The 18335-nt window shown below is 39.2% G+C and overlaps 1 protein-coding gene across 1 annotated transcript in view; it reads left to right on the top strand.

The window, feature by feature from the left end:
* Positions 1–13468, top strand: part of LOC133154654 (nuclear receptor subfamily 6 group A member 1-A) — a 31078-nt gene extending 17610 nt beyond the window's left edge. Inside the window, exons 3-9 of the mRNA XM_061279528.1 lie at positions 1763–1818; positions 2394–2554; positions 3425–3655; positions 6233–6487; positions 8403–8524; positions 8609–8761; positions 8977–13468. Of these exons, the coding sequence (XP_061135512.1) occupies positions 1763–1818; positions 2394–2554; positions 3425–3655; positions 6233–6487; positions 8403–8524; positions 8609–8761; positions 8977–9107 (1109 nt within the window). The 3' untranslated portion in view covers positions 9108–13468. The remainder of the gene's footprint in view (positions 1–1762; positions 1819–2393; positions 2555–3424; positions 3656–6232; positions 6488–8402; positions 8525–8608; positions 8762–8976) is intronic.
* Positions 13469–18335: the final 4867 nt, after the last annotated feature.

An 18335-nucleotide genomic window follows, 5' to 3' on the forward strand; every position in this document is an offset into this window, starting at 1 on the left:
ATGGAAAACATTATTGCTGCCATTTGTTAAAGAAAGAATACAAACACAAGTAACTAAATAGCTTGGTGACTGGATCTTTCCGAAATGCATGTAAATAATCCACCAAACCTCTAAAGAAAGACGCGTTGGAAATGAATCTGGAGCTTCTTGACAAATCTCACAAGCTTTCAATTAAATGACTCAATGATCTCAAGACTAACAATGCATTCTGGAGCAAAATATGCTTCCCAGTGTCAGAACATTTGGCCTCCACTTAAAGGCTTTCTCAACAGAATTAGGACACCCGACAGTAAACTTTCAAGAAAAGCAATGAACAAAGTATTGCCCACTGAAATGGCCTATTAGCAACCGCAGAAGCCCCGCCTGCACCATTCAATCTTGAGACAAGTGGAGCAGTTTGCTTACAAGGAGAACAAAATATGATGTGGGCAGAAGCCAGTCTCAGAAAATATTACACAAACTGTATTGCATTGATTGCCTCAAAAGTCTTTGCAACGAAATACAGTAGTAAGGTCATTGCTCAATTCAAAGGCAACACCTTCACTCTTTTTTGATTCATTACTTCTGTTTCAAATTATGTCACCAGCCATTAAGGGATTTTTAACGCCACATCAGTTTTTGTATATCCAAGTGGACGTACATGCATAGGCCTACTACAGTGATTGTCAACTGGTGGTCCGTGGCCCTCTAGGCACCCGTGGCGGTATTGCAGGTGGTCCGTGAAATTGGAAATGAAAAATAATTGTAACATTTTTAAAAATAAAGTTGATATTCTATTTAGACTTGATTTATTTTCCAGCTAATTTTGTGAATCATTCACCCATTCAAATTATGTCAAATGTAGCTGAGATTCCCAAAATACACATACAGATGCAAATAGCCTGTATAGGTCTATCCTCCTTCGGTGCAAAAGAAAATAATATTCCGCCAAAGCAGTGGTCCCCGAGTTACTTCTAGGTTATAATGGTAGTCCCTTGGACAAAACCAGTTGAAAACCCCTGACCTACTACATTATACATTTACATGCAGAAGTATCTTGATAATCTATAAAAAACTGTTTAGGGTCTTTGTTTTTCATAACGTGCCACATAATGGAGATCAAAGTATTATTATTATTATTATCCATCCATCCATTTTCTGTACCGCTTTGTCTTGATATTATTATTATTGTTATTGATATTATTATTGTTGTTGTTGATATTGTTGTTGTTGTTCTTGTTGTTATCAATTGCATTAGTATAATTATTATAGTTATTGCTGTGTACTTTAGTCTTTATTTTTTTTCTACGGTTAGAGCTTATTTGTACACATATTCCATTGCTGAAATATACCAAGACATGGTTTGTTTCAATTTACTGGAGCGTTAGAGTCTCACTGTATGAAGAGTTCAACCGGTTTTCTACTGCCCCCTTATGGATAAATTGTGAGTCGCACTACTACTAACTAGTCTGGTGGCCAGAAAAGTATACATTTATAGATTAGTCTCTCAAGACTCTGTAAACTGACTCCTGATTTAAAGATAAACAACTCCCAAAATCTACTGTTTTCAAAGCTAAAAGAGAAACCCTCTTACCCTTTGCAACAAAACAAGAAAGTTGAAGGAGGAATATTACACAGCAGCCAAATTTTGGACTGTTCTTTAGGAATTTTGTTTCAGCCACGAGATAGAGCTGAAGTATTTATAATCACTATGGTACTAGTAATTAGGATATTGACATGAACAATAAACACATTTTCTTGTTTATTTCTTTTTACCACATAGCAATCAGAGAAGATGGCATGCCAGGAGGGAGGAACAAAAGCATCGGACCAGTTCAGGTAAAAAAATTGTCGCTGACCTTCACTGAGGTTTTTCTTGTACTGTAAACAAGTATTGAGGCTGAAGCCAGGATTTCGTTGCTTGCATAATGATGAGCAGATGAACCATTCGCTTGTATAGTGGAGAGCTATAACAGCAATAATGTTTGGAAAAGAAAATTTGAAGACATGAGGCTAAGTAACAATTGTTTATTCCATTGAGAAGAAATGAATTGCAATTTCAGTAGCAAGTATATGGGCTGAAACTAAAATGACCCTGGTCAGAAAATTTGAAGCACTCATGACATACTAATTTATTAAATATATATTTTTCAGTTCTCTCTCTGCGTGGACGTGCGATTTTAATCGTGTATACACACACGCAGACACACGCGCGCGCGCACACACACATTTTCTTCTTTCTCTCAAGGTCCCTCTCATTGTGTGACAGCGGCCTTGCTCCTGAACATTTGAGTGAAAAGTACTGTCGTGGTAGTACATGCTAATTAACGGAATTGAGCTACTCTTTGCTTTTGGTCAAAAGGACATTATTTAAATTCCCCCCAGGCCCAGAAGTGTCAATATGTTTGTTTTAGATCACAGAGGAGGAGATTGAGCGCATCATGTCAGGCCAGGAATTCAAGGAAGACGCTCCAGAGCACACATGGGGTAACAACGGTGACAGCGACCACAGCTCTCCCAGCAATGGAGCTTCGGAGGGCAACCAGCCGTCACCTGCCTCCACGCTGTCATCCAAGTGAGTCGCTTGTCTCATCCACTACACTGCACATCACCGCCACTTGGTCCATCTATGAGATAATGAGCTGGCCCTGACAAACTAATACCTCATTCATCTCTGCAAGACTTGAATTAAAGTATTCATTGCATGAAGAATACCGTCGCTTGCAGCTCTTCTAGCATGGTGATGACATCAAACAGAAAGAACTCGCTCCACTATCAGTGCTTCTTGTGATGAAGAAGCGTGCATCATCTATCTTTACTCAGCAAGGACAAATAACGTCTAGGCCCTTGCCCGGGGACATTTATTTTTGCCCCATTTTGTATGAAATGCTTTATCTACTCAGCTTTGCAGCTGATAGCTAATCAGCGAGTATCGTCTTTGTCTTATCAAATATAACCTAAGATAAAATGGGGCGGAATACCAAAATTCCAAAGGGGAACACACCATGGGATGCAGGTACAGTACCCATACCAATCACCTCGAGAAAAAAATTAAATACAAGAAGCATGGACAAAAGTTAGATAATTTCATACTTTTGTGGTGAATACTCAAATATAAAGTCAAAGTCGAAGTCTGCTTTATTGTCAATTTCTTCACATGTCAAGACATACAAAGAGATCGAAATTACGTTTCCTACTATCCCACGGTGACAAGACATACTACATATTCAAGTAAACAGTACAAAAAGTAAAAAATGAGAAGGCACGTACAATGAATAAATAAGAGCAATGAATAAATAAGAAGAGCAACTTGGTGGAAATGGTGCAATTGTGCATACAGAAGACAGTCAGTATAGTAGCGCAAAAGTACAGGAGGAGGAGTGCAAGTGAAGTAGTCAGTATAGTTGAACATATATTTGGTTAACTTGGTCTTTGCTTTTCACAGTCGCTCCATCGAGATGAATGGCTATACCGCAGCTCTCAGAGATCAGTACATCAACACCTCTATGTCAACACACTACCAGCTCCTGCCACACCTCTTCAGTTATGCTGCCCAGTCTGGTCTGCTGGCCCCCCAGCCACGCAGCCTTTACCCACAGTCCCATCCATTGGTGTTGCAGCTGGTGGCAGCAGAAGACCTGGCCCCACTGACCACCCCGATGCTCATAGAAGATGGGTGAGAACACCCCTGCTTGAAACACTTCCCTGCTCAAAACTATCAAAATCTATTGTGTGTTCTGTTTTTATTCCATAGATGAGTCAAGGTTTACTACTATTCTCATGCACTTGAGATGGAACAGGTTGATGAAATCATTTACATATTTGCCCTAGTTTTGATCAATTCCCTGCAGCTAACAGCGCAAACTATTTTGGGGAGGTTCCAACATGCCGATGCCTGAATATACAAAGAATTTCAGGCATGGGTAAATAATTCCCTTGAATTCCACAATCTTGCAGACAGTCCATCCAGAAGAATGAAAGAAACTGAGATAGGCAGATTTTTTTTTCAGAACCGATAACAATGAAATTAGTAGTCAAGGAATCTAAAAAAATACAACCTCCGATACTTAATTTGTCTTCTCATCATATGTTTGGTGAATATATACGTATCTATATATATATATATATATATATATATATATATATATATATATATATATATATATATATATATATATATATATATATATATATATATATATATATATAAAGATCTTGTTACCTACGTGTTTTAAAACTATTAAATCCATTAGATCTACTTTCGGCTGTCAGATTTCGTTTTAGAAAAAAGATCGGCTCCAACATCTTTGACACTCAAACCAAAATGTATCAAATGTATTGAAAATTTTCTAAAAATGTTTTATTCTCACTCAACCGTTACAATGAAATTTACATGAGCAATGATTTTCCAGCAAACACTGAGATGTGCGTGTCGAGCCGCTGGCAAAAATATTTGTCCCCGAGTTTCAGACACCAAAATCGGCGCCTCCATGAGAGTTGTGATTGTTATTATTTTTCCATCAATTCTTGGATCTCTTAATAGTAAAGATCCTTGTACACATGTGAAACGCACTGCCATTGTAGGCAGGCTGAATGGTGTGCATCGATATCGCATTTTAATCAAAATAGGATCGCAAATGTCTTATTAAAATCACTTTTTGCATCATGTCTGCATTGAAAATGCAGTCATGATGTGAACTTGGTGAACTACTGCTATATTCATGCGATTATTGTACTAGTAGGCCCACTGTGCCCAGTGTGCACTTGAAGACAGCAGGGTGCGCTGTTTCGCTTAAATAGGTCAGAATAAACCTTAAATTTGTTTCTGCTAGACATTATTGAGTCAGAGATGTTATATTGATGTTTCCTCTGTCAAAAAATGTCCGTCTTAACTTTCTTCTGGTCCAATCTATTAACTTTTTCTGGTTACAGCTCTGGATTAATCAACAAGAGTTGTCGTAAATTGTCGATGAATATGTAAATCGCGGCATATCACATTAGCTCTTAAAATAACCATCATTAGCTTACAGCTTGTTTCTTTAAAGAATGTACAAATGAATAATGAAGACATGTTTTCCCCATGCCCGCGTGGGTTTTCTCCGGGCACTCCGGTTTCCTCCCACATCCCCAAAAACATGCTTGGTAGGCCAATTGAGCACTTCAAATTGCCCATAAGTGTGACTGCGAGTGCGGATGGTTGTTGTCTCTGTGTAGCCTGCGATCGGCTGGCAACCGGTTCAGGGTGTCCCCCGTCTACTGCCCGATGACTGCTGGGACGGGCTCCACCACGCCCGCGACCCCCATGGGGACAAGCGGTATCGAAAATGGATGGATGGATTATTTTAGCTCTAAATGAAACCCACACCTATACAGAATGCAGCGTTATATTATGAAACTATCTATAAATACAAAAAGAATAACACCGTAACCTGTGTGCAGATATGACTGTCCCTATGTCATAAATAAAATCAAGCATCAGCCAGAGCATGCTCTCTCTTCAGATTGTCGAGTGTCCACAATGTGGTCCAATGAAAGGCAGGTTTGCATCATAAAGGACTCGTTGACCTTTAAATTAATTAGTGACAATTTTGATCATCAATGTAGTTGTGACTGGCAAACCTGGGTAGAGTTTAGCTTTAAAAGTTTATTCAGTTTTAAGGGTACAACAAAATTGAGAGATGTTAATCAACATTTGAAATGCTATGTAAGTGTTTTGGGATTGTAGTTTGTCTATTTATGCTTTGAAATTTTTATAAAGGCTATTCTAATGGGAGCACCGTTCATTTCTGAAGTTCGGGATTCGTGACCGGCTTGGTCCCAATCGCTGTGGATAGTAAGGAATTACAACCTCATGCATGAAGCAACAAACCTTTTTTTTATTTTTGAGCATATGGATTACACAAGCGTGACAAAGCGGAAAGACTTATGTGTTAGTGTGCCAAAACGGTCCGTTGGACAGACTAAGAATTTAGTCTCCACTCCACACAGATGCGGGCGATTATAGGGACGGACATTTTACCGTCATTTTATTTAACTTTGTCGTCCTTCGTCCGCAAAATGAGTGTCCCGGACCGTTCCGTCCATGGGACAGAACGGCTACCTCTGGTATTCACATTCTTGAATGTGACTCGTATTGTTGTTTTCCAATGTAATACAGTGAATCCACCGGATATGGTTTAAGAGACACAGACATTTTCGCTATTAAATGTGTTTAAAATGATTCCTCTCCTCTTTATTTATTTTTGTACCTAAGCTACAAGGTAACACAGGTGGAGCTGTTTGCCTTGCTGTGCCGCCTGGCAGATGAGCTACTCTTCCGTCAGATCTCATGGATCAAGAAGTTGCCTTTCTTTTGCGAGCTCTCCATTGAGGACTACACCTGCCTGCTGAGCTCCACTTGGCAGGAGCTCATCCTACTCTCATGTCTCACAATCTACAGCGCGCAAATCTTTGGCGACCTGGCAAATGTCACGGCCAAGTACACACCATCTGATGACGAGCTGCAGGGGTGAGCGGCTGTGAAAATTACAGCATGCCAACCCTTTAGTTTCAGTCCATGTGTTTGCTTCTTTTTCAGCTCTAGCCAACCAGTTTCATTTTAACTACTCTTTAAATAATTGAGTACAGCTAATGTGTTAGCTGTTAAGCTTACATACTGTAACAAACCCAGAGCTATGAGTAGTGTACTGTATTTATTAATTTTTTAACTTAGTTGCTTCACAGCGAGGACAATTTTAGCTTTAGAGGTTTATGGGTACAGACAGTTTCACACTGAATAGTGCTGCACGGTATAGGTTAGCATGGGAGCCAGGTGGGATGCTTCATATTTTACCGCTCAAAAACTCTGCAAGCACCCACTCGCATTGACATTAAGCAACACATAAAAAAGCATACATTTTGAGCATTTTTCCTTATAGTTCCACTTCTATTTGCTTGTGCATGTTTGGGTCACGTTCATCAAACGCCAGCTGCACCAAATAGACCTTTTTAACACTAGGTAATTGTTAAGTAAAGGTTTGTCACTCTGTGTGCTCCCTTTGTTGTCCTCCACACCGCTTTTCTAGTGCTCAGGCTGATTATAGTGATCTAATAATGTACAATGTTTTTTTTCCAGTGAAAGTATGGCCACAGAGTTGCATAATAATAACAATAATAATAATAATAATAATAATAATAATAATAATAATAATAATAATAATAATAATAATAATAATAATATTGAATTAAGTGTAAACACTGAGTTGTGTTTACTGTTCTGTAAAAGAGTGCTGGGCACTCAAAACTTATTACAAAATTTCAAACTCAATACTAAGCAGTGTTTTTAGCATATAGTTTTGCGAACTTTACGAGGGGTTTTATAATAACTATTAGAGTTTAATCAAAGGTGCTGTAAGAGATGGATTGCTCCCTCTGGAAATTCTGGTTCTGTGTGGTAGCTCATACAGAAATAGTACAAAAGACAACATTGCACATGAGTATCAAACAAAGAAGAGAGCAACAAATAAAAAGCAATAAATGTGCTGAGTAAGAAATAAATAATAACAATAATAATAAATAATAATTATCAAGTAATAAATACACAATTGAAGGTCAATTGTTATCTTTTTATTAGATGCACTAGCATGTTCTTTTTGCAGTCATTTAAAATAGTTAGTTTTAGACTTAGACTTAAGTGTGAGATTTTTTTTCCCACCTATTCGACATATTCTAAAAGCTTGTTCCACTGCATTCATTAGACATTTATTCCAGTAGTGCCTGTGATTGCCTCATAGTATAGGGGGGCGCTATGTTTTTAATAACATTAGCTGTCAGATTTCCAAATACTGTAATAGCCAACCAATAATTTCCGTAGAATTAAGGTAGATATCACAACTCTCCCAGACAGCCAGACGTTCTAGTCTGTTAAATCTACTGTACATATATCTCCAAAATGATTTATGATTCCCCGTATGACTTTAAGGAAAAAACACTTGGAATGGGGCCAGCGAACCAATCCATGGATAGGAGGACTCCCCAATACAGAGCAGTGGCAAGCACCATCTGTTTGGCATGTGATGTTATGTCTCTCAGTATTGGTAATAAAAGATGTGTGTGGGGGTTTGGATGTGTGTAAATCATGCTGGAATTATCTAACCTCATGACACACTTCCTCCTAATATGCTGTTCAGAGCCACACTGATACCTCAGTTTGTAGTCTGGTGTTTTAGCTGTGAATTTAAAGGGGCGGCTCCTACTTTTAATTTTAATCTGATGAACTAGGACCTACAAAGAATATATAACGAGGTGAATTTAACTTACGTATTCTTATGCACTGTCAAACATTGAAATCATTAGGTATCCGATTTAGAAAAAAACGTTGTAGTATTTTACGCATTGGTTTGTGGAAATAGGCCTTGCATGAAATTGTCTTTGTTATTCCTCAGTTTCAGTGAGGACGGCATGGAGGTGATGGAGAGGCTGATTTATCTATTTCGTAAATTCCACCAGTTGAAGATCAGCAATGAGGAGTATGCCTGCATGAAAGCAATCAACTTCCTAAACCAAGGTACCAGAGCAAACAGTATTACTCTTATTTTTCTGCATCTGTGCTATATTTCTTATATCCGTGCTGTGCTTTGCATTCTTGCAGATATCAGAGGTCTGTCAAACATCTCTCAGCTTGAGCAGCTGAACAAGCGCTACTGGTATGTGTGTCAGGACTATACTGAGTATAAGTACCCGCATCAGCCCAAACGCTTTCCTGAGATCATGATGTGTCTGCCAGAGATCCGCTGTATAGCCGGTAAGAATGAGTACAACTACTTTTGGGGGGAGTGGGGGTCTTAGATGTTTGATTGAATTCAGAAGCGCAAGGCAAGAAAAGGAAACCATCTTATTATTTGGTTTCCCTATTCTTTTTGCCCAGAATCCTTCAACCTAGCCTCATTACCCAGTTGTTTTGCTATGTTATGCAGTTATGAGCAAAAGGGAAGCTAAACTAGTTGCATGTGTTTTCAGGGAAGCTGGTCAATGTTCCTCTGGAGCAGCTCCCCCTCTTATTCAAAGCAGTCTTGCACTCCTGCAAATCCAGTCTTACCAGCTACAGGACCGGCTCGTCACCTTGTGTGACCACCTCCTCTGGAAATTAGACCTCCCTGACCCTGAACCCCCCCCCCCCCCCCAAGGCAAGGGACTGGTCTCACCTCTAATGAATGTGACAAGCAGCTAGTTTGTTTTTTTATTACCTTTTCTTTTAATATTTATTACAACGACAGAGCTGAATGTATGCTGATTTACACTGTGCACATGCTTCTGTAGAAAACAAATGCTCATAGATGCATTGGTCTTTGGAGTTTACAAGTGTGTATCCAGTTTGCTCAATGTGTCCGTGTTGCCATTGTTAGAGCTAGACTAAAAAAAATAATAAGAGTTTATTTTATTCAGATGGGGGAAGACACGTGACAAGTGTTTTGAGACTACCTCAGGAAGAAGTTATTGCTATTTTCGTGGTGTTACTAAAGAGTTGCCCAGCCTTACACAAAATTCCAGTGGATGCTTCGGCACCTCAATCAGAGTCTGGATGTTCAAAGAAGCTGTGCAAATCAAACATTAAGAAATGATGTTTTATTACTCGGAAAATACTAGATGGTAGAAAAGATCAACTACTTTAGCTGCATGGACTCTTGGACATTCTGCTTATGGGAGGCGTAACATTCCATGAGTGAAGGTGACAGCTATTTGGATCAGCGGGATCTTCTTTGGAAAAGGAGAATACGGGTATTTTTTACAATCATAGACTGGTGAAGTAAGGTTTTATTGCAAGGGTAAGGGAGGATAGCTAGGTTTGCTGTTTGCTTTCTTCTTTTGTTTTATTGTATTTTATTTTTCTGACCAAAGTATTATGCAATGCTTTTCTCAAATGCCCATTGATGGGTATGGAGCTGATAGCTCAGCAAAACATTTCTTGTCAATGAAGGATAAGTATAAGAAATGAATCAATCTTAGTCCGAGGGGCGATCCTCTGATGTACAGATGAGCACATTGCCAGATTTCCTCCGAAATGCTGCTAAACCTGCACCCACGTATGCATTCAACCAAAAAGATTTAATAGCATTTGGGTGGAAACTAACAAGTGATCAGCAGTTGAATAATTTCATGAGCTCGTTGTCATGAAGATACCGCGGTGCCCATCGGCCTAGCAAAGACATTTGCAATTAGACTTTTATCAGGTCCTGTTGAGTCCAATCATGTTTTTGCACAGAGCCAAAACTAGAAGAAGATTAGATTCGACCTGAACCAAACTCTGTCTCAGGTAACGTCTAACTGGTTCACAGTGAGTTTGGTTGACTCCACGGACTAGGAAATGAATGTTTTTGTGCTGAGTCAAGTTCAGCCACAAAGATTGCAGATAATCATTTTAAGATGTGGTGATATGATTTTAGTGTGATTGATTTGGTTTAGAGCATCGACTAGATCTTCGGTCCTTGCTCTCTGTGACGGGTATGCACATTATTGTCGCAAATGGTCTTTCATCTTTTAACAGCTCGAGCATTTTCTATGATGCCTCCAGTTTTGAGCAGTTTGATTGTGTGCAAACCATTTGAAATGCAGACAAGAATGCAGTCATTGCAACAACTCTCTTTTTTTTGCACACATGGGTGACGTTCAGAGACCTGACCTCGGCCACTGCCCACCCAGTGTGTTCCTCTCTCAGGTCCCTACTGGCCTGGATCGAAACAGGGTAAAGTGAGTGTTAGTATGTATTGCATTCAGGAGTTACTCCAGCGACCGTGCTGATGTGCTTGTTGTGGTAGTAAACATAGTTGTCAGGACATAGATAGTCCTCTGTAGGAAAATTGTTTCCGCCTCATTTGCGTGATGGTCACCCCGCCCCTTCGTGCAGGTGAGAGTGGATGTAGTTTGAAAGTGAAACATATGGGGAGTGGGCAGTGATTGTTCCTCTTTCAGCATTTGTGACGAGCAAAGCAAGAAGCAGTCGCATTCCCGGACTGCTCGCTTGTCCTACTGCTGCCCTTTTTAACCACACCTCCTGTGCAGTGTTTCTCTTTCAAATGCTTCAGTTCTCGTTTCATCTTTTAAATTTCTTTTTACATTTTCATGTACAGTACCTATGTAGTGATTTTTGAATGTTTTGGGTTGTTGTCTTTTTTCTCACGTATTAATTGTCTTTTTTTAGTGAGGCTAAACCCTCATTTTCTGTTTCTTAACTTTTTTGTGGACTTGGTTTAAGACTCATTCCCTTGTGCACAGCAGTTTACAAAAGTGTTACTCAGGTGATGTGATGTCAGACACATTTTATGCGACAATACTGACATCTCGTTTCATCAAGTTGTATGTTTTACTTGGGATTTAAAATCAGGTGTTGTGGGACCACTTAGGATTCCAGTCTGGTGTCATCTTTCTTCCATTTTCTACAGCGGCAAAGTTATTTCAATGCAAGTGATTGTTTCACATTAACTCCAGTGCAAGCCATGACGATAGAGTCCGCAAATTGCTATAGATTTTCCTGCAATAGTTTGACTTAATGGAGATAGATCCTGAGATTATTTTGTGATTGACGTCCATTTTTTGGCCTCATAAGAACAGTCACCCCTGTGAGTCTTTGTTAACACCTTTAAAGTGAGCGCACATTTAGCCCGACGATAATTCGACGTGTTCTGAATGGCTGATTTATGGCAAATTTGGAGTTTCTGATCGAGGCGAACCACTCATTTTCTACTACTTAAGCTCAGGGACTCGGAAACATCATTGTTTGATGTGTCATGTTAAATGCAAAGTACATCTCTTAACTGCACTAACCTGCATCGGCAGTCACAGAGACCTTTCAGCAGAGTAATACTGATGCAGTTGAAGAAGAAGAGAAAAGTTCAGGGTGGCCAACAACAGAGGCGCTACCAACTCTCTTCTCTCAAAGTAACTTCAGGAATGCATTGAACATCACACACATCAGAGATCTGACTGTAGGAAAAAGATCTGAAGGGAGATTTTTCCTTTTATGTAGCATCCTGCTACTTAACGCAAATAACTCATCTCCACTACCTTACTGCCAATTTCTGTCGTAATCTAATTCACGATAATGGATTGCGCTTTTATTTTTATTTTTAACACAAAGAAAATGTCATTTATAATATCTGTGCTGAAACTACCTCTTTGTCATCATTTTACTTACACTACAATTAGGTGATTCTTTTTGTCTTATTTATTGGACTCATTGCTTACATTTTCATAGTTTGTCGCTTATCTCACCCAGTGACCTCAGATTTATAAAAGTGCTTCAAACCTGATTATTGTAACTTTCTAAGCATGTTGCTGCATGTTGCTCTCTACCTCACACTTGCTGCTGTTTATCTGTCAGCCGCTAATTTTCCCTGACCTCTGGCTGGAACACAACGAATATTTTAATCTCTATTATCAGGGATCCTCGTTTATGCAACCCTTTTGTTTCATTTTGAATTAGGGTCATCTTTTGTTTCACTTCTGCCCTGTTATCGTGAATCCAAAACCAAAGATGAAAGAATGTCCATGACAATGTCAGCCTACTGATTATTCACATGAAGCATTATCGCCGCCCTCATGCAGTGCTTTATTTTCCTGTGTTGACACTTTTTTTAAAGCAGCCCGCTAGCTTGTGAATGGTGGTTGGATGTGTGTATACATGATATTCAACACGTCACGCTATGCCTGTGTAGTTTTTTTTGTTTGTTTGTTTTTTAGCTAAATGATTGCTGTTGACCATTCAAGGTAACAGTGTTCACAATGTGGCTGCTTATCATATCTGATGCTGCTTGTAATCGATTATCAATCAGGGAATGTAATTGTGGTCGCGCTGACATCTACTTGTGTTTACATGCTTCCGCTCAGTCGGATGACCCTGGCACTATGGCACGAGACTGCTGCGGTTTTATCATTGGGTTTGGACTCATGCGGGCTTCTGAAATGAGGCTGCAACTTTACTCACTGATAATGATATTAACATGATATAATAAGGAGAAGCTAATAACGAAGGACCCTCTGTTACGATTTTTAGACTTTCTGACTGCTCTGTGTAAGTGCAGAGATCATTTTACTCTGTATTCATTGCCACAAAGTTATCCCCATTTAAATGTATCGTTTTCTCTTAGTGTATGCTGAATATGCAGTTGAATTTGCCTGTCATACATTGTTTGCTGTATCTTCATGTAAAATGTGTCCATCTCGAGTGGTGCAACACATTCATACCCTGTTTACAGGAGCACAAGGTGAGGAGAATCTGGGGTTGAAGTGAATAAGAATCGAGTCATGAAATATCTCAGGGAATACATTGATTTACCCACTGTTGTTTACTGTGAACAGACAATTGAAACTGCTTCGTGTTTTTTTTCTTCAGAAATCTTGTCTGCTCTTGTTACTTTAACTACCTGTGAAGAATGTGATCCATTATGTGTTAAAAGCATGTTTAGAATGTGTTAGGAAATGAAAACCAAATAAATGTGAACGTTATGCAAGCATACCCACGCCGTCCTTGATTTTTCTGTTCATTCCATTTATTTTAGTCACAGAAAGGAATAATATACTGGCAACTGATTAGGTGCTGGGCTGATCCAATGTTCCTGAACCTTTTCTAAACACAGAGTGGAGAACTGAAAGCTGAATGGAAAATAAGTAGTTTTTAGTCCATCACCTCTTTTTAAACACAAATATACATTTTCAAAATTTTAGATGATTTTTGAAATATTGACCACTCCCCTCAATGAGGGGGGAAAATTTCCTCTTTTGTGTTCTTACTGCTCTTGTCATTTGTAGCACGTGGCACGCTGTGTATTTGATGTGGGACTTATGTGGAGACCAACTCCATCCATGACTGAATACCACCACTATCATGTCATCGATATAGAAATCATCAATGCAGTACAATACGAAAATACAATGTTACCGGAAATGTTCAATACGTAATCTGGATCAAATCTTGTCAAATAAACAGATTCGATCCAGATTACGAACACCTTTCAAATAAACTCAAACTGTCCCAGATACTAGAGCAGGATTACAGAGTGTAGATTTGAGGTCCTTGATTAGGTCAACTCCCAGGATTCATCCCACTTGTATTTTTACCTTTCATCTGTTTCTATTTCTATTCTTCAAATTGCTTTCAGCACGACGTAATGGTTTGAGTGACTTCTTTTAGACAAAATGCTTTTCTCAATTTTCTTTAAAAGCAATTTGAAGTAGCTTTAATTTAAATGCCTGGTGATCAGATGGACATTACTGAAAGGAAATTTTTATACACAAACCGTCATAATGGGGGACAAAAGAAATATATATTGTACCGCTTTTAAGTTAAAGGCAGTCGATTTGGCCCATTGTGTTGCGGCACCCTTTTCTTTATTTATTTCCCAGTCGCGTCTACTCTGGAGCTATACGTGTAGCTCGCTAGTTTAATGTAACTTAGCGCTTCGTGCTTGAATAAAATTAGCATGAACACACCCTCATCATGGAAAATGCTAGAAGAAATGCATAAAAGCGACGACCAACGAGATACTGAGAAAGTGTGTGGCGAAGGATAGCTAACGCTATTCCAGTCGGACACTGAGGAGGAAGACTTCGATGGGTTCAGTGCACAGGAGGAAGAAGAAGACGGCTCTTTTACTGGTTCTTTTTTTACTTTTACTGGTATGTTTTTCTAACCAGCCCTGTAGGTGCTGTGCTACCGTTCCTGCGGTATTACTGCTGCGTCACAGGCAGTGTTTGGAAAGAAATGTTAAGGTATGTTATTAAAACTTTAAAAAGGCTTTCTGTGTACTGTATTTCTTTGTGAATAACTCGCGTGCACACTTCCGTGTTGCTGCGGTACTACTGCTGCGCCACAGGCAGCATTTAGAAAGACATGTATGTTATTAAAACTTTATAAAGGCTTTCTGTGTATTATCTTTCTTTGTAAATAACTCGTGCGCACGTGCGGTTTATAGTCAGGTGCGGCTTATATAAGAAAAAAACTAAAATATCCCCGAATTTTAGCTGGTGCGGTTTATAGACAAGTGCGTCTTATAATCCGAAAATTACGGTAATTGATGTTTGTGCAATATGTGACCAAAATGGATTTACGTAGCCCAGTGGTTCTCAAACTTTGCAAAATTCCACTTGAAATCTATTTAGCTGCTCAGAATACACAGCATAGGAGGCCTAAATGACCTTAAAAACAGTAAACGAGGTTTTATTCTTAAAACCTATTGCTATTAATGTATGCCACTTTAATCTTGCATACTGTGGCGTGAACATTTGCACGGCATCTTAATATAGGGAAATACAAAACTGTACTAAAATAATGATTTCTTTAAAATGTATTCCACTTAAAAGTTGAACAGGATGTCGAAAACAAATGTTACTAAACAAAACATTTTTAAATATCAAATTAAAATTTACAGGTTTAATAACTAAACAAACAAGATTTTGACAAGAGTTTGAGAATCACTGAAGTGGCTTACTTTCCAGAATGGGGCTGTTTGCAAGGTTGCATTTATAATATTTACAGGTATGTAGTTTCTTCAGGTTACTTGTAGTACCCAAGTATGTTAATAAGGATTCTGGGTTAACAAATTCATGCCCATATTTTTCTTTTGCCAGCATAAACTGTCCAAGTTTTGAATGCTCCATTTTGAGATTTCGTTCTATGCAGAAGAATGTTATCTGAATTTAATATTTTTGAAATTGTGATACGAGCCAAGCACAGGGCAACCTCCCATTCACACCAATGGACAATTTAAAGTGTTGCTAACTAGATAACTAACATAGCATGCATATTTTTGGGAGAAAGCTAGAATATCCAGAGAAACCCCAAGAAAGCCTACACAAGTTCAAAGACCAGATTTGAATGCCCAACCTCAGAACAGTGAGGGTAATGTGTCATACTTAACATAGATGCTGATTATTACATACACATGAATGTGTGCAAATCAGTACAAACGGCTTACTCCCATATTCCAAAAACATGCATGTGAGATTAATTAAAGCAGGGGTGTCCACACTTTTTGATTTAGTAACGTGAAGGGGCCCGGGTGCCAATATTGGTGCCCGGGGGGGGGATTGCTAATGGGACGTCAAACGCTGCGTGTTCGCTTCTCTTCCGGGGGGGGTGCAGCCATTTCTGCGGTAAAAGTTTTTCTTCACTTGATTTCATTTGTGTGGCGGGTTCATCTAGTGTTGAAACTGAGAAGTGAGCTCAAGCTTCTTGTGCGGGCCATATTCAATTATGTTTTCGGAATTTGCTGCGGGCCGATAAAAACTGGACCGCGGGCCGCAGTTGGCCCGCGGGCCGTAGTTTGGACACCACTGAATTAAAGCCTGAATTGTCTAAATGGTTAAGTTTGTGAATGTCAGTGGTAGAATTTGTCTGTATTTAGTCTGCAATTGACTGGCAACCAGCCCAGAGTGTTCCATGTTTTTCACATCAAGTCTGTTGGTGAGGCTCACCTATTACCCGAATGAGACAGGTTTAGAAAATGAAGGCATTGATAAGAACCAAACTGATCATTAGTGAGTTACTAATAAACCACATCCCTATGTATCAAAACGTATACTCCATATATCTTTAAGAAGATTTCAAATTGTATTGTGTATTGTGGTTGTACAGTAGGTTGCGTTGTCAGTAAATTGTCACCAGACCAACATCATGAGTGCAGTGCAGGTCAGTGATCCAGGGTGTATCGCTTTATCTCCTCAAGGTTGACGGATTGGCTTTTGACAGGCAAGCCTATAACCCCTCCCACCACCACCCAACAAGTCTCTAATCAGATCTTGGCCAGTCAAGGCTGTGGATCCCCCTGAGTACAACAACACTCATGATAGGCAGTGGTGGGCGGTCTGATGATGGAGTTTTTCACATGAATATATTCAAGAGTACAGGACCTGAGCACCACTATCAACTGAGCGATAAGCATCGAGCAGGAGAACCGACATATTTATTATCTCTGTTTATTTGCTTGATGTGTTGGTGTCTGTGCTCTCACCTTGGCACATAGCAATGCCAACTACTACGTTTGTTTTAGCTGCACCACTTGTCCAACATCTTTCTCAATGATAAAACACTCTGCTGATTATACTATACAATGATAAATGACAACCCAACGCCACAGAACTGTACTGGAGGTGTGCAGCTAAATTTTATAAATGTTAGGGCAGCAAGTAGTCACAGCTTTATTGGCTAAACAAGAAATGCCATGTTGTATGACGTGAGTTTCACTACCAAAGTTATCAAGTTTGATGATTTCATGTACCTGTGTCTAAAATGTCAAGCATGAAGAGTCTTTTCTTATTCTCTGTGCATCCAACTTCTACATTGACGGTCGTATAATGTTGTTGATAGTTCAAAGACAAATATTACTGTACCTGTGGCGTATTTAGACAAATGGTAACAATAAAGAGCAATTACCTTCATTTCCACCCAGGAACTGCTAACACCTTCAAGCAACCATAAACCGGTTAGGGGCATGCAACCTTTTGTTTTCTCTCCTCACAAGGTGTCAGGAGGTCTATATGTAAATGAGTTTACTAATCCGACTGTAACTTAAAGTTCCTAACTATTGCAATGTCAACTATATGTGGATATTGGAATATACCTCATACCTTTACTCTATGGACCCTCAAATCATTTCCCAATGACACCACCAGGGCTGGTCCCACAATAGGCCTAGCTTGTCCTCTGTCTAAGGAGGACCCATGGCTCAGTGCAGCAATTAATAATGTTTCCATTACACTTATCTGTTTAGAATTGCAAAGTGGGAAGACTATGTCAATATTTCACTTCAACAAATGACCTTGAATAGGTTTAGAGAAAATATATTTGATCTTTTACTATGTGTAAAGGAACAGTTCTGATATCATCCTTACAAAGTTGACTCAGTCAGATGATTAAGGCCTCGAGTTCAGTGGTTTGTTTAAAGAATAATTTGTACTGTAGTACTAAGATACATTCTGGTGTGACTTCGCAAAATTCACATCTCTCGTCTTTGTGTTAAACTTTGCTCAAGCCGAATGATGACCTCAACGTTGGAAGGAAACGTCCACCCGTCCGTCCACCCATCCCTCCCTCCATCCATCTCTCCATCCCTCCCTACCTCCATCTATCCATATTGTTGTCTTTTACAACATTGATTGATCACCTGTCACTCAGGGTGAATATAGACTTGCCAACTCTAACCCTAAAGATTTGTTTTGCTTGTATAAAGCATATTGAGTTATGAAGCTTGCGATGTAAATAAAGCTCCTTGTCTTTGCTTGTAAGACTTGTGTTCCTCACAAGTCTAATAGTTCATCTATTTTGAACAGTTATTTGTGACTGTTTTATTTGTGAATTTTTCTTTGTCTCTTTGCATATTTAGAAA

This window comes from Syngnathus typhle, linkage group LG5 (genome assembly GCF_033458585.1).
Source record: "Syngnathus typhle isolate RoL2023-S1 ecotype Sweden linkage group LG5, RoL_Styp_1.0, whole genome shotgun sequence".
In the NCBI taxonomy this organism is placed as follows: Eukaryota; Metazoa; Chordata; class Actinopteri; order Syngnathiformes; family Syngnathidae; genus Syngnathus; species Syngnathus typhle.